Source organism: Anser brachyrhynchus (genome assembly GCF_964034855.1).
Source record: "Anser brachyrhynchus genome assembly, chromosome: 27".
In the NCBI taxonomy this organism is placed as follows: Eukaryota; Metazoa; Chordata; class Aves; order Anseriformes; family Anatidae; genus Anser; species Anser brachyrhynchus.
Genome location: NC_137720.1, coordinates 5341606 through 5367562, shown reverse-complemented (window position 1 = coordinate 5367562; position 25957 = coordinate 5341606). Strand labels below are relative to the sequence as shown.

At 66.1% G+C, this 25957-nt stretch overlaps 1 protein-coding gene across 6 annotated transcripts; it reads right to left on the bottom strand.

Annotated features, from left to right (window-relative positions):
• Nucleotides 1–556: 556 nt before the first annotated feature.
• Nucleotides 557–25588, bottom strand: TEAD3 (TEA domain transcription factor 3). 6 transcript variants are annotated; one of them, XM_080569188.1, is made up of 14 exons: nucleotides 25337–25588; nucleotides 13723–13976; nucleotides 10373–10437; nucleotides 8786–8848; nucleotides 8593–8655; nucleotides 6294–6305; nucleotides 5860–5997; nucleotides 5628–5671; nucleotides 5464–5525; nucleotides 4952–5055; nucleotides 4636–4809; nucleotides 4352–4492; nucleotides 3928–4080; nucleotides 557–3291 (listed from the first exon to the last, which is right to left on the bottom strand). In XM_080569188.1, the coding sequence occupies exons 2-14, from the start codon at nucleotides 13856–13858 to the stop codon at nucleotides 3178–3180; spliced, it is 1269 nt and encodes a 422-aa protein (XP_080425314.1). In that variant the 5' UTR covers nucleotides 13859–13976; nucleotides 25337–25588; the 3' UTR covers nucleotides 557–3177. The 6 variants fall into 6 exon arrangements, with proteins under 6 accessions (XP_080425314.1, XP_080425312.1, XP_080425313.1 ...); XM_080569186.1 differs by having other exon boundaries at nucleotides 4952–5085; nucleotides 25337–25586; XM_080569187.1 differs by lacking the exon at nucleotides 25337–25588 and adding an exon at nucleotides 14380–14765 and having other exon boundaries at nucleotides 4952–5085.
• Between the last annotated feature and the right edge of the window lie 369 nt (nucleotides 25589–25957).

The window sequence follows — 25957 nt, the reverse complement described above, 5'->3', positions numbered from 1 at the left end:
GCAAACCCGGCAGGCACCCATCCCACCAAGCAAACCCATGGCAAACCCAACAGGCACCCAAAGAACCGAGCAAACCCATGGCAAACCCGGCAGGCACCCAAAGAACCGAGCAAACCCATGGCAAACCCGGCAGGCACCCATCCCACCAAGCAAACCCATGGCAAACCCGGCAGGCACCCATCCCACCAAGCAAACCCATGGCAAACCCAACAGGCACCCATCGAACCAAGCAAACCCATTGCAAACCCAACAGGCACCCATTGAACCAAGCAAACCCATGGCAAACCCAACAGGCACCCATCGAACCAAGCAAACCCATGGCAAACCCAACAGGCACCCATCCCACCAAGCAAACCCACGGCCAGCGCTGCAAACCACAGCCAAAACCTGTAGGACGTGCCCCAGAGCCCGGAGCGGGGGCTGCCACCCACCCCTCATGCCCCTGCTGCCAGAGCAAAACACAAGAAATGAGAAACAAACAAAAAATAAAAAAACACCGATCACCCCCCCCAAAAAAACCACCCCAAACCCAAAAAACCAGGAACTTCAGAACCGCTTGAGCCAACCCATGAACAAATAATTTTAATGTTTTTTTTCTCGGCAGACTGTAGTTTTCTTGGAGCTCCACAGTCTCCTCTCTCTGAAGTTGGACAGATACAGTAAACACAACAAATATATGATACAACCCATCACAGCTGGATTAAAAAAAAAAATACACAAAAAATATAATACATAAAAAAAAATGGATTTTTTTTTTTTTTTTAACATTGTGGACTGACACAGCTCTAAAAATGGTGATCGTAACCCTGGTAAGCTTTACAAAGTCTTTTAAAAAAATAAAACAGTACTTCATGTGAAATTCATAAATACACTGGAGGAGAATGGAGGGGTTTTTGGGGAAGGGGGGGGGGGCGAGAAAAGTGGCTCTGGGGTCGTGGCTGAATCCCACCCGGGGCCGGGGGCCTGCGTGGGCGTCCGCGTGTGCGTGGGCTGGGGGGGGGCCGGAGGGAAGGAGGGAGGCACAAACCGGTCCAGTTAACCAAGAGCTTCGTCCCCTGGGGTGGGGGGGGGGGGGGCAGAGGCAGGGCAGGCGTGCGTGTGGCGGCGGGGAGGTTTGGAGCTTTAATTCCCAGAGTTTTAGATCGGTGAGAAAGGAAAGGAAAGGAGGAGAAGAAGAAGAAAAAAAAAAAAACACAGACAAAAACCAGGAAACAACAAACAAACATGCTACATATGAGAACGCAGCTGGGCGGCGCAGCCCTGGGATATGGGGGGGGGGGGGGGCCTGTGGCTTTCCCCATTTCCCCCCCCCCCTTTATTATTTTTTTTTTTTCCTTCGACCAGGACACGGGCTTGGGGGTGGCTTCTCCCGGCGGCGAGGTCGAAGTCCCCGCGCCTCGGGGGACACGTGGCGCCGTCCCCGCGTGGCTGCAAGGCCGATTCCTGAGCTCTCTGCGCTGTTCCTGCCCCTCCGCGCCCGGCGCCGTCGCACCCCGACACCCCCACCTGGCTCCCCAGCCCCTGCTCCCGCATCCCAAATTCCCTCCTGCCATCCCGCAGCACCTGGCTCTGCACCTCCCGCTGCCTTCGCTCCCCCCTCCGGCACCAGGGCCAGGGCCAAATTGCCCCCCCCTTGGGGTCCCTGTCCCCTGCCACCCTGCTCCGCGCCACCTCTGCCGCTCTGCATCCTTCCTGGGGATGCTCTTGCAGCCGCCGCCGCAGGACTGGGCACGCTGCCTTGGGTTATTTTGGGGCTGCAGCCCCCAAAATGCCGCAAAAATACCCAGTCCCGTGTCCCTCGTGTCCTCTGTCCCCGCTCTGTCCCCTCTGCCCCGACCTCTGCCTGCTCACAGCTCTGCACCGCGCGCTCCTCCCTGCCCAAGCCAACACCCGGCCGCTCTCTGCGGGACGCGGCTGCCGGGGAAAAGCCGACACCAGAATTGTCAACACAGAAAACAGGCAAAAAAAAAAAAAAAGACGGTAAATTTACATATGCAAAGTAAATCAGGCAAATCCACTGCACCGTCCTCGTCACACCTCGGCAAGCTACACCGGGGGTGCTTGGCACTGGCAAAGCCCCCAAGCGTAATCCCTGAAAGCGCAAACACAGCCCGGGGCTCCCAGTGCCACGCATGAACCTGGCTGCACTCTGCAGGGACCCCACGTGAGTGTGGTGACCCCGAGCCTTCCCCGTGCCTGCCCGAGCCACGTAATTTTGCCGTACGGCTCCGACCCAGCGAGCTCGGCTCCGCCACCTCCTCCGGCCACCGGCACCGGGGACAGGCAGGGAGCAGGTCCCCGGCCCCGCGGAGCGGCACAGGAGGGACAAATCCTGATTCCAAGCACGGTGTCTTTTTAAAAAGTATTAAAAAGCACTTTAATTAAAAAAAAAAAAAAAAAGGAAAAAAATGAGCCATAAAAAATTGCTTTGCATCGTCGATGCCCTCCCACTCCAACACCGCCGGACAGGCTCGGACGAGGAGCACCCTCCTTGGGGTGAGGGACCCGAGACGCAGCTTCTCCTGTCCCTCCTTTTTAAGGCACCCAAGGGTGCCAGTTCCTGGGATGCAGCAGCAGCACCCCCACTCCGCAGCCCCTCTCCTGCCCTGCTCCTACCTGCTCCCACCTCGGCACTCCTGCCCTGGCCTTGCAGGGACGTCCCCACGTCCCCGCCGCCACCCCCAGCGCCGGGCTCTGCCACGCCGCAGCCACGCCGCTGCCACTGCCCTGGGGACGATGCCGAGGGGCTGGTGACACCGCGTCCTGGCCGAGCCACCGTGCTCCTCCTGCCCGCTCGGGATCAGGGGGTCGTCCTCCGCTCCGACGTCCCGCGCGGTGCTGGCGGCGGCACGGCGCGGTCCTGACCTTCGTCGGCACCACCGAGGGCTGGTCTGTCCCCTTCCAGCGCCGGACACGGGCTCCTTTCTCCCTACGGTTCCTTTCTCATTCTTCTTTTTTTTTTTTTTTATTTATTAAAAAAAAAAAAAGGAACTGTTCCTAAGTAGAAAACATCTGCGATCGCAAGTCAGTCTTTTTTTTGGCTATTGTTTTTCTTCCTCCTCCTCCTCCTCCTTCTCTCTTCAAATGACTTCTCACGAGGCCGGGGGGCACGGGCGGCGATTCTGCACGGCATCCCCCTCCCCGCGCCCCTCGTGCCCCCGCCGTCCCAGAGGGCCCCTAGTCCTTCACCAACTTGTACACGTGGTGCTGGGCGCCGTGCTCGCTGGTGGAGACCTCGAAAACAAAGGCTATGCAGAGCAAGGTTTCCTGGGTATCCCTGTTCGTAACAACCTGCGGCAAAGCAGAGAGCGCAGTCAGGAGAGAGCCGTGATGGTGGGGGGGTGATTTTAGGCGGGGGGGGGGGTGCTTTTGTGCAGGGGGGATTGCACAGGTTCAGCCGCAGCCACTTCGTTTGCACCAAATTCACACCAAATTTGCTCTCTGTTCCTCAGGGGGCTGCACAGAACCAGGCACAACCGCTTTATTTGCACCACCCGAAGTTTTGCTACCCCTTATTTAGGAGGGTGAGCGCGTGGGCTTGGTCCCAGCCACTTTTTACATCATTTACACCGTCAGGATTTGCTCCCTGCAGTTTGGAGGGGGGAGACACGGCCTCGGGCACAGGCAACTTGATTTGCACCGTGCAGATTTGCTGCCTGTAGTTCGGGTGGGTTGGGGACGCACAACCCCAGGCACTGCTGCTTTCATTGCACCACCAAAAATTTGCTTCCCGTTCTTCGGGAGGTTGCACGGGCTCAAGCCCGGCTGCTTGAATTACACCACGGAAATTTTGGTACCCATTATTCAGGGGAGGCATTGCACGGCCTCCAGCCCAGCTGCTGCATTTGTGCGGTCAATACAAAGCGCCCCGGGGCCGGGGACCCCTGGTTTGATCCGAGCGCACACGAGGGGGACGCGGGCAGGTACCTGCAGGATGGTGAAATTCTCCAGGACGCTGTTCATCATGTACTTCTCCGGGAGGTGCTTGAGTTTGTGGATGAAGTTGATCATGTACTCGCACATGGGGGACCGGTGGATGCGGTAGACGAACCGGCCGTTCTCCAGCCGCGCGTACTCCGTCTGCGGGGACAGCCGGGGCGTCAGCAGGGGAGGGGCAGCGGGGGCCAAAATTGGGGAGATGCGGGCAGCGGCCAACAGGAACATCGTGGGGATGTCCCAGGGATGGCCCGGGATGGTCCTCATGGCCCAGGGATGAAAGAACCACAGCCCGGGCTGGTACCCTCGTGTCCTACACCCGGTTGGGGGGTTTACCCGTCCCATCCCCATCCTGAGCCAGGACCCGCAGCGGGGACCCCATTCCCACCCCGTCCCTTCCCTGCAGGGAACTCACCTCCACCTTCTCCACGACCTGCTTCCCGAAGGAGCACACCTTGGTGGAGACCGTGATGGTCATGTTCTCTGCGCTGCTGTACTGGCTGCTCACACCGTAGAAAGTCCCCGGCCCGTCCTGGATGGTGCTGTTCAGATCCGCCTGGGGGGAAGCAAGCAGGGAGCTGTCAGGAGCCAGCGCTCCCTCGGGGACGGGGACATCGGCTTTCGGGAGCCGCTCGGGACGCTCGCCAGCTCCTGAAGGCAGGCGGAGCCCCGTAGCCAGACTTGAAAACCGGATCGTACCCAAAACTTGACGAGGAAGAAGGAGTTCTGGGGGCCGCGCTCGTAGAGCTCCTTGAGGCCGCCTTTCTTCTCGGGGAACTTGTCGTAGATCTGGCGGATGTCCACGGCCTCCAGCAGCGGGTCGCTGTACGAGGGGTTCGTCTGGCCGATGTGCACGAAGAGGTGTTTGCTGTACTGTAGGGGGACAAAAAAATAAACGGGGGGGGGGTCAGCCCAAAGCGAGGCGCCACCAAGGACGGGCACCGCCAGGCCTGAGCCGGCCGAGCGAGCCCTTTGGGTGGCCTTGGGGGGGGCGCATAGGGGGGGGCACCGTTACCGTTTCGGCATCCCGTGGCACCTCCATGAAGGCGGAGTACTCGAGGAGCCGGAGCTTGGCGGAGGCGATGGTGCGGTCCTGCCAGACCGGCACGGCCGAGGCGGCTGGTGGGAGCGGAGCCAAGGGCTCGTAACCTGAGGGGGGGGGGGGGGCCCGGAGCACGGGGCGGGGGGGTCAGCGTCAGCTGGGGCGAGCCCCCCACCCTGAGCTGCAGGGGTGCTGCTTCCCTCGCCGTGCCCCCCACCCTCCAAAATCTCCAGGGATGGCCCCGTGGTGACGCTGATTTGCACCCCTGCAGGATGGGGTAAGTGGGGACGTGGCTGGGGTCCCCGTCACCGGGGGGGGGACAGGATTTGGGTGGGTTTAAACCCCAGGTTTTCACCCCTGCGGGGCCGGGATGGGGACCCTGGGGGGTGGGGGGTGGGGGTGGCACCGGGGAGAGGACAAAAAGCTGGGAGAGGGCGGCCCCGGCGCCGTTTTGGGGTGCGAAGCGTCGCGAGGACGGCACTTACTGGCTAGTGATGGAGGCATGGGTGGCTGGATGGGGTAAGCTGGTTGTGCAAACGGTTTAATGCTGCAAAACGAAGCAGGTCGTTAGCGTAACGAGGCCGGGTCCCTCCGGTCCTTTTGCCAAGATGGGGGGGGGGGGCTGCCCGGCGTGGGGGCTCCTACTTACTCCTGAGAGGGTCCAGGCTGTCCTGGGATCGGCCCACTCCAAAACTGGGGGAACAGCAGAGGGAACACAGTCAGCGGCTTCTGACCCCCCCCCAAGTCCCTGCTACAAACCGCACCGAGCCCCCAGAGCCCCCAGGAGCCTGGTGGACCCCCCCCGAACCAGTCCGTACATGGGGTGTGATCCGCCCCCACCACCCCCCACCTCAGCCTGGGGTCCCCGGAGCCTTCCTCACCCTGGGGGCAGCAGAGAAGACGGCCTGAGGAAGAGGAGGGGGGGGGCTGAGCTTGTTCTGCAGGACGCTGGCCGACACGATCTGCGCGGAGGACATGGAAGCCATGCTCTGCAGAGCCTTATCCTTCGAGACCTGGTCCTGGGGGGGGGGGGGACAGAAGGGAGATGGGGGTGACACGGAGCCCCAGGCAGGCTGGGACCCCCCCCTCCCCAAGCAGGGTTTGCAAAGCAAGGGAACAGGGGTGAATGTGACCCCCCCCAAAAAAATATAGCCACATTAATTAATGCTATTATCTCGCACGTGCCCCCCCTGCACGGGACCCGCCAGGTCCCAAAGTCGTCCCCACTCCCCCGGGGGCACCAAGGGTGTAGCAAGGGGGGGGCACAAGGCAGTGGGGCGATAAAGGCAAGGCAAACAGCACAAGCTCAACTTACCAAGTTCATGGCCTGTCCACAAAAGAAAGGAAAAGAAATGGTTAGAGCCTGCGCGTGCACCCCCTGAGTTGTGTACCCCCCCCCCAAATTGTCACCGCAGCCTGGGCTGGGGACAGAACCCCCCCGACCCAACTTTTTGGAGGGGGGACACCGACGCCTGCAGCTTGGCCCTGCCGGGACCGGGGTGCCCGAGCCCCCTTATTTTGGGGGCTCAGCACGGCCACTGCGCGCAGCGAGCCAGACCCGCAACTTCGCGGGCTTCCCAACAGCCTGCGCACCCCAAACCTCAAAAAAAAAAAAAATCCTTAAAGGAACCATTTTTTTTCCCTTTTTTTTTATTCCTTTTGCACCGTAGAGCAGGAGCTGAGGGCACCGCGGTGCTGCCCGGGGCTGCTCGCCCAGCTGCGTGCGGGTCCCGCGGGCGCAGCCTTTGCTCCCCCCCCCTTCTCCGGGCTCACGGAGCCGTCGGGGCCACCGCACCGGGTGATTTATTTTCACCTGGGGCCCGGCAGGGCTGCGGATGCGAGATCGATAGCGTTCGCTGGCAGGGCGCGAGCGTTGTGCGTGCAGGCACACGCCGGCCGCGCTCGCAACCCCCAGGCACGTGGCTGCGCCTTAAAAAATAGAAACTGCTCGGGGGGGGGAGCTTCAATTCTACGGTGCGACAGCTGGGGGGGGGGGACGACGAGAGGCTTGTCCAGCCCAGGAACTGCCTCTGAGTATGGATGTTTTCCATCCCCATCGCCTCGTGCCCTCGCTCCCTGGTTATCCCCCCAGGCTGCCTGCAGCCCGAGCAGCCCCCGGAGCCTCTCTGCTGCTTCTGCACCCCCTCGTTGTGTGTTGTGCAGCAAGAAAAGCCTTTTTTTTATTATTATTATTCGTTGCAAAGGCTTCTGCTGTTGCTGACCCTGCTGGCCCATCTCCCCGGCAGCCCCTCTTGGGGACCGGTTTTGACAAACGAGCCCCGAGGAGTTTGGGGTGCCCTCTCCTGGCTTCTCCCAGCAAACAGCCGGGGTTTGGGGCTCTCCTGGCACCGGGGTCTGCCACAACCTGCCCAGCACTTTCGGAGGGCACAGCCCGGCGGTCCTCGAACCCTCAGGGGACAAAACACCAGGGTAAGCTCGGGACATGTCCCCTGCTGCCAGCCCCCCTGCAAGAGGTGATCTGTCCCAAAAAGGTGGCAGCGCTTTGGGGACTGAGCGAGCCTTGCCCGGAGGTGCTGGGAGCGAACCCTGTGGGCTTGGTGCCGAAAGCTTTCAGGCCCCCAAATCTTCTGGAAGGTGAAAGGAGGAAAATCCCTCCTGGATCTGGCCCGGGGACTGGCAGGGGGGAGATGCTCCCCGGTTTAATGGTGCAGGGATTAAATCCGGAGCACCCCAGGCTGTGCAAAAGGGACGTCCCCAAGGGGGGCGGTCGTACCGTGGGGACCACGCTGTCCCCCACTTCGCACCGTGTACACCAGGATGGGGTCCAACCCCAGAAGGGCTCCGTCCTTGGGGCACGGCCCCGATCCTGCCCGCGCCAGCCGTCCCCACCTCCCACCCGCCGTCCCCACCCTCCCCGCCACCACCACGAAGAACGGTGGAAACGGTTACGGAAAGGTTAGTCGGGCTCCAGTTAGAAGGAAGGAAGGAAAGAAAAGCCAACCAGAGGAGCGGGCGATCCAGTTTTTTCCTCGCTCAGCTCCCTTGGCCCCTGGAACCACGGGGCTGCCCCGGGACCACCCGGGGGGGGCAGCGCACCCGCACCTCGGCACGCGCTGCGGCGTGAGCCCCAGGCTGGCAGCCTGCAGGGACCTGGGGACATCGCTGCTTCTGCGATCCCCCGGCATGGGACATCCCCTGGCACGATCCCGGGGGGACCACGCTTGTGACCAGCCCGGCTTCGGGGGTCCCATTTCAATTTTGTTTTACTGTGCTGGCTGCGTTGGGCTGCGTCCTTTTCCTCCTGGGAGAAGCCTGGCTGGCCCAAAGGAGGAGGGCAGCGCTTGTGCATCAGCGGGGAGGGTTTAATCCTCCCCTTCCACGTGGCTGGGTCCTGGCCTGGGCAAAAAGAGGGGTTTGCCCCCCAAAATTCATTGCTCTGGGGGAGAGAAAAGGGCTCCGGCCACCTCGACCGGCCCTTCCAGCTGCACATCCCTCGGGGCACCCCAAAGCGATGCCGCTACAAAACCATCGGGTTCCAGGAGCGAAGGGAGGGGGGAAGAAAAAAAAAAAAGCCATCAAAAGGAGAGAAAGCAGCACACCAGAGAGCGGAGAGCGTTAGTGGTCAGCGGCCAGGCGGGGAAGCGGGCGCGTACCTTCAGCTTGGACTGAATCTCCCGAGATTTCCGCCGGGCAAGAACCTGCAAGTGGCTAGAGACCTGCAGAGAGAGAGCAGAAGGAGAGGGGAACAGCAGAGCCGTCAACCAGAGGAAAAGAAGAGGAAGGAGAGGGGCTGCCCATGCTCAGAGAGACACCGCCGGGAACACCTGGGCACGGGCGCCAACGTACCTTGATGCCAACCTGGTACTCCCGCACCTTCTTCCGAGCTAGAACCTGTATGTGGCTGGACACCTAGGGCCCGCCACGCCGTTCGGAAAGGAAAACACAGAGAGCGTGAAGACATGTCCCTGAAATGGCTGCCGCCGCCGTCCCAGGGGGAAAGGACGCGCGGCAAAGGGGCGGGCGCGGGGCTACCGAGGCGCCCCCGGGTGCTCCTGGAGGTGCCGATGCTCCTGCGGCGGGGCGAGCTAGAGAGGGAGGAAAAACCGGGGGGACCGCGGGACGCTGCGCTGAATGACGCCGGTGCTGCTGGGAACGAAGCCTGTGGTCTGCTGGGGGGGGTCCCGAAAAGACAGCCCCCCCCTGGTTGTGAGTGCAGGGGCTTCCCTTGCAGACAGCCCCGAGGATGCTCGCTGGGTGCCCCCCGTAGGGCGCTTCAGTGTCCCCGAGGGGGACGTGGCACGGAGAGGCCGGTCCCCAGGGCTCCAGGTGGGAAAGGCGAGGAGAAATTTGTTTTGTCCAGAGCCCTACGAGTGTGCGGGATCCAGACAAAGGGGCTGAGCTGCAGACAGCCGCCCCCTGGGGTGCGTGGCACAGCCCCAGCTCTGTGCCCGCCGGGCACCAGGGCTCCTTTTGGCAAGCTCCCTCTCACAGCAGGCTGCCCAAGGCCCAGGAGGGGACGCCACCACCGTATGCACTGTCCTCTGCGCCTGGGCACGTGTGCATGGCCCAGAGCATCAATTTCGCCCTGTGCTCCATCCTTCCCCCCATGGAGGGGGTCCAGGTGAAACAAGAGAACAGAGGACGTAAGGACCGTGGCCGGACCCGGGTCCCTCTCCTTCCAGCAGCAGTCCTGGAGGAGTTTTTCCCCGCGGCACCTGGGGTGCAGGTATGTCCATCCCATATGGGGACGGTGGCATGGGGCGGTCCCAGCACGAGTGACCCCAAAACACCCCAAACCCATCCATCCCCCTTGTGTGGGAGATCTCCTGCTCCCCAGTGTCCCCTCGGGGAAAGCCACTGAGCCCACCAGGACACACGGCACGGCCCCGGCGGGCAGTGACAAGCCACCAGGCGCGTTACGAGCAGACGCATTGCTTGGAGGGCTGCGGTGCCATGCAGCTAAAGGGGGGGGACCACAGCGTCCCCCCATCCCACCGGCATCCCTGCCTGCGTGGGATCAGGGCAGCGAGCTCTACATTACCCCGGGCTGCCCGAGACTGGCGCGGCACAGCCTGTCCCCTGGCTGCAATGGGGACAGCATGGTCTCAGCCCCGGGATTTTGGGGGTGCCGTCCCCGCAGGGTGTGCCACAAGGGGCACGCAAAAGTGGGGCCGGTCTCTGGATCCAGGTGGAAAAGAAGCGGGAGGCGCACGCCGACGGACGCACACGCTGCTGCGATGGAGCTGCAGCTCCCTTACGGAGAGCACGAAACCGAACCAGCACGAGGAGCAGGAGGAGGAGGAGGAGGAGGCGAGGACGGCGCCCCCGGGGAGGGCCGCGCAGGACGCACAGCACAACCGGACCCCGCCGGGCTCACCGGGCACCCCCCTCCCGATCCCCCACCCCAAAAGAAAAGCAGAGCCACGGCCTCACCTGCTTCCTCGTCCGTGTCTTCCCCGTCCGCAGCTTGATGTAGCGGGCGATCAGTTCGTTGCGACCTGCCGGGGGGAGCGCAGCCGTCAGCGCGGGGGGACAGCAGGGGACAGCGGGGGACAAGGGGACATCGGGGGACAAGGGGACAGCCCCAGGGGACCCGATGGCACCGGTCCTTAACGAGGGAGGCTCTGCCGGGAGATGGCGCTGCCACGACGGCTGTCTGGCCCCAAGGGACACCGGGGTGGCCCCGAGGGGACATTGGGGTGGCCGGCCCCCAGCCGAAGCACAGGGACCCCCCTCTTTTGGCCCCTACCCTCAGGGCCCGGCAGCACCGTGGGGCAGGGACTGGGGGGCTCGGCGGGGGGTGGCAGCCACCAGGGACCCCCCCCACCGCTGTGCCCCCCAACACCGGTGGCCACGGACCCCCCAAAAACCCAACTGCAGCGGGGGAGCCAGCCAACCCCCCTCCCGCAGCCCTTCCCATGGGGGTCCTGGGGTCCCCCCCCGGCGCCCCGCTTCCCCCCGCGAGCGCTCGCGAGCCATGCTGGCCTTTCCACCAGTATTTCCTAATGTCCTGGGCTTAATTCGAAGCAGAAGTGCTTTTGCGCCACATTTTACGGGCCAGCTGTGGCCAATCTACGTTCAAACGTCAGAGCAGCTGGGAGCTTTCTTCTCCCAGCCCCGTCCCCGTCCCCCCCGCCGCCTCGCCCCCCGCGCACGGGGGCGGGCAGGCACGCCAGATTTATTTTAATGGACCAGATGGTCGTGGTTGGAACTTGTCGAAATGCCCTTGGAGCGGGTTTCGACTTTAAAAAAAAAAAAAAAAAAACCCTCTCTTTAAAATAAATAAATAAATAAATAAAAAATAACCCCCACCCCGGGCGTCCCCTCCCAGCCCCGCAGCAACTGGGCGCTCCGAGGTGGGGGGGGGGGGGGGCGCAGGGGGAGCGACAGGGCCAGGTGCTGCGGGGACGGCTGCGCCTCGGGGTGCCCGCAGCGGGTGTATGGGGGGGGTGGCCGCGGCCACCGTGGGTCCCCTGGCAATGTGGGCACACCGTATGCAGCCGGCGAGGTGTCCCCTCGTTCCGTCCTGTCCCCTCGCGGCACCCACGGGTGCCCCGGTGCCACCCCGCAGCAGCCCCAAAGCACCAAGGTGCCCTGGCGTGTTGTCACCCAGCCGCGGCGCGAATATCACTGTTTGGGCCGCCTTTTAATTAGCCAGCGGCTCCTAACGAACGACCTGGGCTTGCTGCCGCAGCTCGCTCTCGCTTGCCGAAACCTCGGCGTGGATGGAGCCGCGGCCCCGCGCCCGCCCCGGGCACCCCGCGCCCAGCCCTGCCTTGCCCTGGTCAGCACCCAAGGGTGCCAGGGTGACGTGACGGCCGGGAGTGGGGCGCTGCCCGGCCCTGGCTGCGGGGAGATGCGGTGCTGGAGGACGGGTACGCCTTCCCCGAGCACCTCGGCGTCTCCCCGCTGCCGAGTCCCGTCCCCGTGCTCAGCCCTTTGGAAATAAATAAGGGAAATTACACCCGGCTGCGATTACGCACCCGAGCAGGGCAGCACCCCGCGCCCAGCACCGGGCATCTCCCCACACCTCTCCCCGCACCCATCCCGCCTCACCCCGCATCCCGGCACCACCCGGGGCCGGCTGCACCCTGCAGCACCCATCCGGGTGCCCACGGCCGCCGTCCCCAGTCCCCCGTGATTCACCCCGGGGCCGTGCCATTCCCTCGGCGAGGGCACGTCCTCCTCCAAATTACCACATTCCCCGAATTCCTCTCCCCTGACACCACCACGTGAACCAGTTGGACGGCCCTGTTAAAAATAACCCAGTGGGACACGCCGGCGGCCGACGAGCGAGCGGCGCGAGCAGCGTGCCCGGCCCGGCCCCGCGGCTCCCACCTGCTCCCGGGGCACGCGTGCGTCGCTCGCTCCGGCTCCGCTGGCACCCACCGGGACGGCCCGGATATAGGGTGCTGGGCGCAGGGTGAAGCCACCCATCTCCGGCTCCAAGCGCTTCGGGTGCTGCGAAAGGGGCTCCCCGAAACGCCGCTGCCAGCCGGGCGCTTCGCGAGGGGATGTGCAGCCCCAAAAATAACCCCGGCGCCCTCCCCGGGGTTTTGGGGTTTTGCCAGCCCCGGTTCGGGTCGGACCCTGCTTTCTCCCCCCACCATCGCCTGCAAGAGAAGGGCCCCCTGACGCGCCCCACGAGGGCCCAGCTCGGCCCCCCCGGGGGTCCCCAGCCCCTGCGCAGCCCCGGGAGGAGGTGGGGAGGCGTTTGGGCGCAGCGGAGGGCTCTGGGGGGGGGGATGAAAGGCGGCGGGGGCCGCTGCCTCTTTAAGCAGCTGCCAGATGTCTCCAAAAGGCTGGAAAAACCGGTCTGCGCCCGGGCGTGCTGCGCGGGGCCAGGCTCCCGGCGGCACTTCAGCTATTCCTGGAGAAATCCAAAAAATGCGCCCGCGCGGGAAGCCCTGCGCTCCCCTCGGCCGCCAGCCCCGGCCGGGGGTGGGGGGGGGTCCCAGCAAACGGGGTGGCACGGGACGGGTGGCGCTGGGACGGGGGTGGCTGCGGCGTGTCCCGGGCACGGCGGCGTGGCACACGGCCCCCCCCAGATCCGCCTGTCCCTCTCTGCCGTGGGTGGGTGACGGCGGTGTCGCCGGTGGCTTGGGGAGGCACCGGTGCCGTGGGGATGGCACCGAGGTCACCGGCCCTGGGGGTGACAGCACGGGAGGAGGAGGAGGAACCCCTACCTCGGACACCGTGGCACCTTCCTCCTCGGTGGCACCACGCGCCCCCCCCCCTGCACACATCATCCTCATCCTCCCTGCCGCCAGGACAGAGGCGTTTGGGGGGGGGACCCCAGCAAATCCCAGCTGTGCCCGCCCGACCCCATTTCGCAACCGGTGGCACCGAAACCAGAAGCGGGGGCCCGGGGCGGGCCGGTGACCCCGGCCACGCTTCTTTCGGGGTGCTCCCCGCCGCCGGGCTGCGGTCGGGGAGGGTTTGGGGAGCGGTGCGGAGGGGCGCGGGAGGGAGCCGTGCCCGCTCCCTGCCTGACGGCTTCGGCTCCACCAAACCTGTCGGTCCGGCACGGCCGAGAGAGGGAGGGCGCGGGAGGGAGGGCCGGCGCGCAGGGAGGGGACAGCCCCGGCACCGCCAAGGGGACACGGGTCACCGCCGCCTGCCCCTGCTCCCAGCAGCTTGGGGAGGTGCTTTCGGGGTTGGGGGAGCTCCCCAGACGTGGTTTTGGGGCAGGAGGCTTTGCTTCAGCCCCGGTTTGTAACTCCAACCCCGGCGCGGCGCCCGTGCCGCCGGGTCCCGTCCTGTCCTCCCCCCCCCTTACTCACCATACATCTTGCCCTCATCCGAGAGGATGATTTTCCGCCGGCCGCAGGGGGGGTAGATCGCCAGCGCCTCCTGGAAGCTCTGCTCGATGTCCGGACTCCACACCCCCTCGGCATCATTGTCCAGACTCTTGTCCATGCCGTCCTGGCCATCTTCCCGCCCCTCCCCGGGGCTGCCGCTGGCGTTCCAGCTGTTGGACGCTATGGTGCTGGCTGCTCTGGGCTCCGACCCCGAGCCCCCACGGACACGCGACAACCTGCGGGGACAGAGGGACGCCCGTCAGACCCTGCTACCCCTGCTCCCGGGTGCTGGAGGTGCGGGTGGCAGCGTGGTCCCACGCACGGCCCCGCAGCCGGCTCGCTCCCCGCTTGCGCCCGGGGAGCTGGGAGCGCACCCCGGTGCCGAGCACGCGATGCCAACCGGCGTGCCCTGAGCGCGCGGCTGCACCACGAGCACCCCAAATCCCAGCGGGGCCGAGCCACCGGGCGAGCACCCCGAATAAAATTTGGGGAGGGAGCGGCCCGGACGGCGCGCCGTCTGCACGAGGCGCTTGGGCACACGGTGCCACCTCGGGACGGGACAGCAGCAACCCTCCAAACCCCAACCCCGTGCCAGCACCCCGGGGCTCTCCAGCCCCTAAACACCCCGCTCCGTCGCACCCGCTGAAGGCAGGGCAGCGATTCCACGGGCTTCACCAGGCTGTTTTGAGCCACGTTAATAGGAACCAGGAGGCCGGACCCCTCCGGCAGCCCGACCCCTGCCACCGGGGCACCTCTCCGGAGCGTCCCGCGCCCCGAGGATGCTGCGGGGGCTGCCGGGGAGCCCTCACCCCCCCGCTCCGGGCCGGCTCCCGAGCGGGGTTTTGCAATAACACGTTCGGTGGGGAGCGAGAGGTGTCTCCCCGCGCCGCGCTTCCCGGACGGGCTGGGAGTGTGCAAAGGTCTCCAGCGCAGACATCTCCTTTTAAAGGAACTGCAGCAACCCGCTGGCTCGAGCGCGCCGCGAGGCTGGTTTGTGTTGTGCGGTTGGGGTTGTGCTTTTTTTTTTTTTTTAAATAAAAAAATAATTTTTTTTCCCTTTCTTTCTTTCTCCCCCCCCCCCCGCGCCCCCAAGCCCAAACGCCACCCTCGGTGTGATGTCAGCCCCCTCTGGTCCCCGCCGCCCGCCCCTGCTCGCTCCCCCCCCCGCCCCCCTTCCCCGTCCTCCCCCCCCCCCTGCTCGGGCGCTCCCCCTCTTGCCGAGCAGTGTGGCCAAATAAGGAGAACTGGATTTGTAGGATGGAGCCAGCGAGCCCGGGGAGGGATGGCGGCAGCGGTGCCGGACGGCCCCCATCGCCCCCCGTGCCCCCCTCGGTGCAGCCCCGGGAGCCCTGCGGGCCAAGACGGGACGGGGCGGGGGGGGGGGGGGGGCTTTGCAAAACCGGCGGGGCGAAAGCGGATGGGAGAGGGAGAGCTGGGGGGGGGGGGTACACGTGGGGACGAGCCCCCCCAACCCCGTGCCCACCCCGTGCGTGCAGTGGGATCGCAGCGGGTGCTGGTGGGGGCTGCGAATCCCCACTCCTCAGGCTGAAAACCCCACAGCACCACGAGCCCACAGCCCTGCAGGGGCCTGAGACCCCCCCCCAACTAACATAACACCCCCCCTGCAGCAGTCTGGGACCCCCCCCAACCCCATGGCACCCCGATAACCCCCAGCTGCCTTGCGGCAGCCCAGGAGCCCCCAGCCTCGAGATGCCCCCCCAGCAGCTGGGGAGGCCGCAGCCCCATGGGGCTGGGCTCAGCTGAGCCCCCCCAGGGGAAAGGCCCAGGAATGGGTGTGGGGGGGCCTCACAGGGCCCCCCAGATCTCCCCCCCGTGCAGTCACAGGGAGCCATAGGGCCGGCGGCACCGCTGCAAGCCAAGTGACAAGTGCCACGGCCACCGTCCCCATGTGTCGCTCACAGGGGGGTGCTGGCCCCTGCCCGCCGCACACACCGTCCCCTTCCCAAGGGCTTCCGCCCCCCCCAGCCCCCCCAAATCCCTCCCACCCCACTGCCTCCCCCCCCACCCCTCCCCAGCAGGGAAATCCCTTTTTCAGGGAAGCAGGGGAAAAACAGGGCCCTGGAGAGGAGGGAGGGCGAAGCCGGGGCCCCGGCCAAGGTGCGAGGAAGCAGCTCCTCCTCCTCCTCCTCCTCCTCCTCCTCCTCCTCCTCCTCCTCCTCCTCCACCGAACCTGCTTTTTGCCAGGCCAAGAAATTTTATTTCCTGGAGGGAGGGTGCAGGCAAGTCACAGCTTTGACGTAAGGGGCGCGGGCCGAGCGCAGCGCTCCACCCAGCCTTACAAAACAGCAACAAGAGGAGCAATTAGGAAACCAGCACGGCTGGACCGAGGTACCGGCCTGCCCGACCTGATCCGGGCAGGGAGGGGACCGGACCTGCCGGAAAACTCGTTATCATCGCCTCCTGCCCTCCGGCTTCTCCCCAGGCCAGCGATGGAGCCCCCTTCCCCGGGGCACGGGGACCCCCCCGGCGGGGATGCTCGCTGCCCCGCGCGGGTGCGAGGCCGGAGGGCAAAGCCCCGCAGGCAGCTTTTGTGGGGCGCCACGTCCCGCCCCCAAGGGTGCTGGCCAGCAAGGGCGAAGGGGAGCGCACCCGTGGGGTCCCCGAGAAGGGGGAGCGGGATGGGTGCAGGGGAGGATGCGGCCGGGGCAGCGCCTGCCCTTATCTCCCGACGAGGCCAAGGTTACGCCGGGAGATGGAGGCGGCGTTCCCACGGGCCGGGCGCTCGCCCCGAGCTCGGCCCCGCTGCGGCTCAAGGCTGGCCAGGGTGGTGGGGGGCTGCAGGGAGCCGCTCGGGGCTGGGGAGCCCGGAAAGGCTATGAGAAACCCCTGCGAAAGCCTGCTTTGGCCAGGGAGGAAGGAGATGCTCGGGTCAGGGGAAGGGAGCGGTGTGGATGCGGCGCGGGGCCCAGGTGAGGAGCAGGGCGCTATAGGGCACAGCGGGGCCGGGACCAGCAGAGCCAGATGCGATAGGGGCTGTGGGGATGGGGACGGTGGTGCTCAGAGCCCCCAGGTGTGGGGTGGCACCTCGTCCCCAGCAGTGCCACCGAGCTGGGGGACGCCGCGTGCCCTCCTCCCCAGCGTGTCGGGTCCCAAAAGCACTGCCCCATCCTGCACGCCGTGCGTCACCCCAACCCCGTGCCGTACGGGGTGGAAAGCCAAGAACTGGGGTCTGCCCCAAGCAGAGGAGCCACGTCCCATCACCCGCATCGCCGAGCCACCCGCCACCCCGCCGAGCCTGGCCAGAGGCAGGAGCCGTCCTGTGTTGACCAGCGTGACGCCACGGGGCCAACGCCTCGCTCCTCGCTTGCCCCAGCTGTCCCTCCCCTCCTGGTGGCACCAGGGTGGCCCCACTGCGGGTGGCAGCATCGCCCCCACCCTGGCTGCGACCTCCGGGCCGCCGCTCTCTGCCCCTTTGCGAATCGGGGTGCAGGTGGCTTTTGCCACCGCATCCCCCCTGACCCACCGGGGACACACGGCACGGCCACCGGTGCCAGCACCCCCTTCCCCGGGGGGGGGACACACTGGAGCACAGCCTGCCCGGGGGGCACGGCACGGGGCACAGCAGCTCCCCGCTTTACCCAGGGCTTCCCTGACCCCGTGGGGAGCAGCACCAGGACCCCCAGGGGTTGGGGACATTTAGGGATGGGGGCGAGCAGAACCGGCAAAAAGAAGGGTCCGGCCGCCACCCCCGCTCCCCGCCTGCCTTCCCGCACGGGGGCCCCGAGGCGAGCCAGCCCTGCCGGCCCCCCCCTGCCCGGACCCCATGGCGAAAGGATAAAAGTTCAGCAACAAGCCCGGGCAGGCGGCGGGGCCGGGCGCAGCCTCTCACCTGCACAAGCAACCGCTCCGGCACCGCCGCCCCGCTGGGGGACGGGAAAGGGGGGACGACACCAACACGGGGCCACCGCCGTCGGGGGCACGGAGGAGGCACCCGCGCCCCGGTGCTGAGCATCCAGCCCCCCGGCCCCACTGGCCTCGGGCTGTGCAACCTGTCCCGGCTCGGCCCCGCTCTGAAACTGGGGCAGGATCAGTGCGCCGTGCCCCGAGGAGGACGCTGGGGGTGCCGAGAGGGGCCGCCCCGTTGCACCGGCTCTGCAAGACCCCGAGCGAATAAACCCCGAAGCGGAGCCTCGCGGGCGGCCCCACGCACCCCAGGAGCAGGCCGGGGGGGCTGGCGGGAGGACGCAGTTTGTAGGCACCCCGAGATCGTTCCTACTGTGCTCCTCGTGACCCCGCTGCCACCTCTGCCACCCCCCCGCCCCGTGACATGGCCCTACCTGGGGGGGGGACCCCAGCAAGGCCACGACGCGCCCAGGAAGATGCTTCCCAGTCTGCCCGTGACCCCATGCCGTGCACCAAGCCCGGGCATGACCCTACAGCAGGTTTGTTTTTGGCACCAGCCAAGAACCAGACCTGCCCCTCTGCAGGAGCCGGGGGTCCCCAGCTCCCTTGGGGACCACCCCGCGCCCTGCCAGAACCCACTGGGGGCACGGCGGAGCTTTGCCTTCCCCTCGCTCCTCTTCCGAGCGGCTCCGGGGCCGTGCTGAGGAATTCCCCTGCTGGGGGAGGACGGCCGCCTGCCCCCTCCCACCCGGGGCTTCACCGGTCACCGCGGGGCCGCCTCGTCCCCCAGGGGACACCGAGACCCCGGCCAGCCTCCCCCGGCACGGGCTGGGAGCCGGGGAGGCGGCCGAGCCCCCGGTGCTCCCCGCGGGACGGCCTGACTAATTTCCTTTCCTCTATCGCTTCCTGTCCCTTCCGGCTTGGCGGGCGGCTCAGGAAGCAATCGGAGCGGGGAAACCGCAGGAGGCCACGTGGCAGCGTCCCACCGGGGTCCGCGGCGCTGCCGGGGGGCACGGGGGGCTGCCCGCTGCTCCCCGACCCCAGCCCCGAAACCTCGCGGCCGCTTCGCGCCCAGCGGCGCCAGGCCGAGGGATGCTCAGCGCCCGGTCCCGGAGTGGGAGGCAAACGCTGGGGGAAACCCGAGTGATTTGGCCCTAGAAAATTAGGACACGGAGGAGGGACAGGAGGCGAGCAAAGCCCCGGGCACTCCCAGCCCCACCGGGCGAGGTGCTCCCTCCTAACGGCGCAAGCGGGTGTGCGAACAAACCCCTCCATCTCCTCCTCTTCCTCGGGCCCCGGCAGAGCTGGTTTTCGGCTGCTGGAGGACCCAGAGGCTGGTTTTGCTCAAGGCTCTTGGGGCCGGGACGTCGGGGCAGGGGACAGACGGACGGACACCTTACCCCGGCTTCCCTCCCTGGCCCAATTACCTCCCGCCCTGCCCAGCCGGGGCGTTTCACCCAGCAGCGCATAAATAGAAAGCTTTTACGGCATTAATTGCTCTCTGTGTTATGAAACGAGCTGGAGGGAAACAACAGGGTTGGAGGCTGCCTGCTGTGGACGGGCCACCGTGACGGCCACCCCGTGACCCCCCCCCCCAGCACTGGGTGGCCCAGGGGCACAGCCAGCAGCGTAGCACAGCCCCCAAACGTGCTCAAATTCGCTTTGCTCCTGCACCAAAATATTCCCATCCCAGGACCAACTGCACGTTGGGTCCCCGGGGACCCCCCCAGCTCACCCTTAAGGGGAAACCAAACCCCACCATGGACAAGGGAGAGCCGCAGGAGCCAGGGCAGGGATGGTGTCCCTATGTCTGGGTGGGACAGACGTCTCGGGGACCCTACGAACCCGCGGCCATGCTCCTGTGGGAGGAGAAACACCTCCACGGAGCAGTTCTGGGGTGCTGCCGACCCCATTGCCCGGCCACCGCAGCAGGGGCGAACGTCTTCCTGGGGCCGGCGGCTGCCAGGCGAGGAGGAGGAAGAGGAGGAGGAGGAGGAAGGCTGCAGTGGATTTCACACCCACCCCCGGCCCCGGCCGCCTCCGCCCCCGCGAAACCCAACCCTGCCCGGGAGCAGCTGCGCCCGCTGCCTGCGCCGGCACCGCCGGAGCCCGGGGCGCCCGCGGCCGGGGGCGAGCGGCACCGCGCTGCCCCACCGAGCGAGGTGCCAGGGGTTCACAGCAAGGGGGGGCGTCAAGAGCCAATCCCCTCCCCCCTCCCCTAAAAAAAAAAAGCACATGGGGGGAAGCCTGCAAGGCCACGGCTATTTTTGCAGTCTTTCCTGCCCCGAACCCGCGGGTTGGTGCCATCAGGCCCCCGGTGCTCCCGTCCCGGTGGAGACGCGGAGATGGCTCCGGTTGCCCGCGTCTGGGGCAAAACGTGACGCGGAAATGTCGCTGGGTTGTTGTCGCCCTGCGAGGAGGCACGTTTCCCTGCCCTCCCGAAGCGAGTTTATTTAGCTTGGGAGAGCCGACGCAAGCCGAGGCCACGCAGAAGCTGCGTTAGCAGCACGCACGGCGTGGCGCGGGCTGCGCTGGCGATTTATTCCCAGATATTCGGGGTTAGCATCATTTTACTGCTCGCTGCTTGCCAGTAAACAAACTGGGCAAACAAAGCATCCTCCTGCACACCCGTGGCAGCACACCGCCCTCTCCCCAGCACCTCTCGACGCTGCCTGGGCCCCCCGGGCCCAAACCCCCACCAGCAGCCACGGGGCAGGGGACGCAGGGGGACCGAGCGCTCCCGGTGCCCCAGCGGCAGCCTCTCGGCGCTGAAAATGGGCAAAGCAACTCCCGCTCCTGCAGATTGTAAAATTGCTCTGGAATCCTTGGGGAGGAAAGTTGCTAAAAATACACGAAGGCGGTATTATTAGTAAAAAGAAGGAGCTCCAGAGAGGAGCGTTGGCCCAAATGGGGAACTGGCTCTGGGGAGCCCGGCGCAGCGCACTCAGCCCCCGGCTCGCCGACGCACAGACGTCGGAGCAGGACCCCGACCCTCCGCGATGCCACCCAGGCGAGGCTACAACGGGGCACGCCAGCCACGCTGCATGGCAGCCAGAGCCCAAACTCGCGCCAAAGCTGGGCACGGGCGTTGGTGAGCACCAAAAGCGTGCACCAAGCGTGCGCCCTGCCCAGCTCGCGTGCCGGCGCTCTGCCGAGCGCACGGGGCTGCTCCGGCAGGCGAGACACCTCGTGGGGAGAAAATGGGGCCTTGCCCAGGAGCTTCGCTTTGCAGCGGGGTCCACGAAGCACCCGGGTCCTCCTGGTAGTGGAACACACAAGGCTTGCTTCGCGCGGGGGCTCGTGCGGCTGCGTGCGGGCGCCGCCGCGTTGCCTCCGCCTGGGGAAGGCAGGAGCTGGCAGGCGCTGGGGGAGGGCGGGCGAGGGAGCTGGCATGGGAACGGCAGCCCATCCTCCACGCACGCCGCGTCTGTAAACTTTGAACATCTTCCGGAGAGAAGTTAGTGGCTATTGTGAACAGCTGGATCTAATTTTATGAGGAGTGAGGAGGAGACAGTCGTGGGGAAATAATAAGGCTTGGCGCTCCCAGGCGAGGAGCCCCGAGCCTGGCCAGCCCTCCTGCCTCCTCCCGCCTCGCCACAGGGAAACTGAGGCACGGAGCTGCCAGGGCTCGGCGGGTCCCAGATGAGCACTGCCCCCGGACCCACGGCCTCTCCAGCAGCTCGTGCCCAAGGGGTGAAGCCGGGCTGGCAGCGCGGGGCCACCCGGGGTCCTCCCGGCACCCGCTCTCCGCCGAGGTTGCTCGCAGGCATCGTGGCGCGAGACGTCCCCGCTGCCCGGCGCTTCCCGCGAGGCTCTGCCCAGCGCCTAAAATTAGATCCAGCCCTGCTGTCCCGTCCCGTCCCCCAGCCCCGAGACGAGGGGAGCGAGCTGCCAGCTCCGCGTCGCGTCCGTTCTCCCGGCAGCGAGGGCGCAGGGGAAGAGCCAGCGCTCTCCACCGCTCGCACCTCGCTCACCGGCCCCCGGCGAGCAAACATTACAGGGCGAGCTGCAGCCATCGCGCGCTGAAGTCACCTTCTTCGCCTCGGGCTCGTAAGAGGATGGCTGAGGATTAGCAGCGGGTTGGCTTCAGCCAGCCGGGGCCCGGCGCTTTGCAGGACGCACCCAGCGCCCGCTGCGGGGGCGGCCACGGGGCCGTGCCGGTCCCAGTACGGTGCAGGGACAACACCGGGGACATCGGAGCAGTGCATCCGATCACGAGCCGGTGAGGGGACGGCCTCCATCCATGTCTGCACCACCGGGGGGGACATGCTCCATGGGCATCCACGTTACTCCAAACACTTTGCCTACAGGATCCTGCCGCTCGAGTCAGCACAGGGCAAGGGGACGGGGCAGCGGGGCTCGTGGCCTGTCCCCTCCACCAGGCTCAGCTATTCGCACTCCTCACAACACCCTACAACGCCCTACACGGGGCCACGCTTGCGCCCAGCACCTCGCCCACCCTCACCCTCTGCTCCGGGTGCACGACTGACGGTCCGACACCCAAAGGCCGCCTCTCAGCACGCGGGAGCCGCTGCTCCCATTTCCCAGAGGGGTAAAACCACGGCCCAGGGAGCCCCAGCGACCTGTCCGAACCCGCGCGATATCACCGCGTGCCCGCTGCAGGCCGGCGCGGGGCACAGCCCCGACTGCTCACCCCATCATTACCTTCCCTCCCTCCCTCCGTCCGAAAAAAACATTTCATAAGACGACACGTGACGGTGGCAACAGCGAACGCCCACACACTTCAGGTGCCTGCCCCAACCACAACACAGGTGCCTGGGCTCGGCCGGCCGCGACTCCGGCACGCTCCCGACGCGCCTGACCCGGGCGCCGACCCCAAACACCGCCTCGGATGCTGGTGGCAGAAAAACCCTGGGAAAAAAGCTTCCCCCCCCAAACCCTATTTACCAACAGCGGTGCTGACAAGGGGGCCATTCTGTGCAGCCCCACAAACCCCTTCCAGCCTTGCAACTGTTGTCAAAGTTTTGTTAAAAGAGAGAAAAGCCCCTGGAGATGGCAACTTTTTGGATAGCATCTGTCCTGCCTGTCGTTTGTATGGCCATAGGGGTGCCAAGCCCACAAAGAGCTCTTGCCACGAAACTTTGGGAAGGGTTTCGGGGAGGGTTTCGCAGCCCATTCCCCGACATTCACCTCTATCCCCACTCCCACCGAAGGAAGAAAAGGCAGTAAGGCACAAACCCCCATTTTTCCCCCCAAAACAGCCCAGCATTTCTCCCCGCCCCAGCAGCCCCGAGCTCACCTTACGCCGGCCTCAACTGGGTGCGTTTGACGGGAGCAGCGCGGTTACTCGATTTTTTAACGCATTAATTACAGCTGATTGCCACGGCCACCCCCACCTCCCGAGAGCACCGCTGCGCCCCGTGCGCGCGCACCGCCGGGTAACGCTCCTGCCCTTTGGCCACGGCCCCGGCACCCTCCTGCCGGTGGCGAGCAGGGGGTTAAACGGCGATTAAAGAAGATGCCGTTTCCGGTATCGTGACAAATAGTGCCCGTGTGTCATGGGAAACGCTAGCGAGTCCCTTTTATGATGGGTTCGGAAGGGGTTTGGCGAGGCAGGGCCAGGATACAGTGGCGGGAGGGTTTGGATGTGCCCCGAAAGGCCGCGGCTGAGCCGAGCAGACCCCTCGCTCCCGGCCGAGGGTCCTCGAGGCGCCCGAAGCGCCCGGGCGCCGTTACGCAACGCGGCTCGAGCGCGGCCGCTCGCAAAGGGTTATTTTGGTTGGAAGAGCCGGTGCCGTGCCAGCCGCGCGCCCACCACGGGGACGAGCGTGGCCCTGAGCCGTGCCCGAGGTCCCCCCGTGTCACCCAGGAAGGGGTGGCCGCGCACCCCGTCCCCACCAGCAGCCCTGTCCCCGCTGTCACCGGCGGGGATCCCGGGGAGGGCGAATCCCTGCTGCAGAACCAAACGGGGGCCAAATCCAGCGCTTTCTCCCCACGGGACGCTCGTGCCTGTCCCCTCCAGCGGGGAAGTGACGGGGACACTGTGGCCAACACCTGCCTGCAAGCAGGGTCCCAGCCCCGCCACCCCCTGGTGACCTTGGGGGGGGCTCCCCCCAACCTTTTCCTCCCACCCCACGGCGAAACCGCCCCAAGAACCACCCCAAAACCCAGGTGCCGGGAAGAGCTTTGGGGCCACCAAAGTGCCCACGGCGCTCGGGGTGGGGATCACAATTCGCTTCGCCCCCCAATTCGCTTCGCCACCGCAGCCCGGCCGTCCCCCAGCAGCACCCCAAAACCGCAGGGGGGGCGCCGGGGCCCCCCGGGCAGCGCCAAAGCCCTGACTCACGGCGCGCACGTACCCGCGCGGGGTAAAGCGATAGGAGGAGAGAGGACGCCGGAGCCCAAAAATACCCCGGCGCGCCTGACACAGGAGATTATCACTTCGACGGTGGGACGGTCGCCTGGCCCGGCTCGCCCCGGCCCCCCGCAAAGAGCCAAAAAATCCCCAAACCTTCCCCTCGTCCTTTGCCAACCAGCCAGCGGAGACCGGGGGCCGCAGGGCGCCCGCTGCTCCAGCAGAGCAGCTGCTGTCGTTCCCAGCTGGTTTCTCCCCAAAAATGTCTTTTTTTTTTTTTCTCCCCTTTTTCCTCCCCCCCCTCCAGACACTTTGGGCCGAACGTGTTGCCCACAGCCCGGTTTCGGGGGGCGGAGGCGGGCGGCACTGCCGGGCTGGGCGTTATTTTTCCTCGGAGGGGATACGAGGGGGAAAAAAAAAAAACAAAAACAAACACCAAAAAAAAAAAAAAAAAACAACACAACCGAGGAGGGTGTAAAAATAAAATAATAATAATAATAAAGATGACACACTGCTGAAAATTATACATCTAATTGCTGACTCGTTAGCAATGCGCCCATATGACGAGGCACAAAGTGTTTAGCATACAGTCAGCGCGTGGTCATCCCCTCCATGCGTGTGACACGCATGTAGCGTGACACGTATGTGGCCCCGCGACCCCGCCGAGCTGCCCGGGGCTCGGGGTGGCCATCGCGGCCTCGACGCCGTCCGCCGTTTATATAATGCGGCGCGTCCGCGCTCCCCGACGTACGGGGCCGCACCGCACACAAGGCCTCTTTGTAACCCTACAGCCCGCGCCCCGGAGATGCGCGGCGCAAGGGGGATTACAAAAAATGTATATACGTATAATGATAAATAAATGTGTTACGAATTTAGGAGCGTAGAACCGCGGGCTGGAAAAGCTGAGCGGGGCCAGGGGGGGTGCCGAGCGCTGCCAGGCCTGGATGGGGTCTGGAGCTGGAAAATTTTGGGGGGGGGGGCATAAAATGAGGCAGCGGAGAGGGTTTGGGGTGGGGGCACCCTGGGGACAGCCCCGCCACCCAAGGCAGGGCTGGCCGCAGGGTTTTGGGGTGGCCTTGGTTAGTGTTGGGGGGGGGTCCCGGTGCTGAACGGGGGTCCCGGAGCTGAGTGGGGGCCCCGGGGGGGGGGGGGGTGAGGAGGGGCAGGGCCGGGGGGGGGGCGCACGGAGCAGCCCCGGGGGCTGAGGCCCGGGGTGGGATGAGGGGGGCGCAGCGGGGGCTGCCGGGGCCCCACGTCCCGAGCCGAGCCGTGCCGAGCCGAGCCGTGCCCCCCCCGCCCCAGCTCCCCTCCAGCACCCCGCGGGGCTGCCAAGGCTCGGTGCAGCCGGGGGGAGGAAGAGGAGGAGGAGGAGGAGGAGGAGGAAGGGGGCTGGGAGCCCCTGCCCGGGGCGCTTACCTGCTCCGTGCTTCGGAGGGCTGGGCCGGCCGCGGGTGCCGGGACCGGGACCAGGACCGGGAGCAGGATCAGGACCGGGACCGGGACCGGGACCGGGACCGGGATCGGGACCGGGATCGGGCCGGGGGAGGGCGGCGGGGCTGCGGGAGCGCTGCTGGCCCCGGAGTCCGCGCACGGAGCCAGGCGCAGGGACGGGAAAGTTTCTGCAAGGGAGGAGCAGAAAGTTGGGAGGCAATCAGGAGGCGGCGGGGCAGGGCCGACCCTCCGCCCTCCTCCTCCTCCTCCTCCTCCTCCTCCTCCTCCTTCATTCTCCTCCTCCTCCTCCTCCTCCTCCTTCCTCCCCGCCCGGCCTCCGGCCTCGGGGAGGCAGCGGCGAGGCCCGCCGGGGGTCGGGGCACCGAGGGGAGAGGGGAGGATGGGGGGGAACGGGGCTTGTTCCCCTCCGCAGGGAGTTTGTGAGCAAAGGGCAGCCCGGCCCCAGCCCCGGCAGCGCCCTCTAGGAGCCTTCATCCACCTCCTCTTCCTCCCGTCCTGCCCCCCCCCCCCCCGCCCGCCTGCCGGGGGATCCCCGCTCGCCTTCGTGGCTTCAGCACAGCTTTTGTCGCCCACCCCGCACAGCTT

Bases quoted from the DNA above. Each gene is read 5' to 3' on its own strand.
- TEAD3 (XM_080569186.1), bottom strand. From the start codon at position 13,858: ATGGACAAGAGTCTGGACAATGATGCCGAGGGGGTGTGGAGTCCGGAC. The intron at 8,849-10,372 runs GTGAGGCCGTGG...GGCGGGCCCTAG, and splicing joins AGACACGGACGAGGAAGCAG to GTGTCCAGCCACATACAGGT. The intron at 4,081-4,351 runs GTGAGTTCCCTG...CTGTCCCCGCAG, and splicing joins AGGTCGTGGAGAAGGTGGAG to ACGGAGTACGCGCGGCTGGA.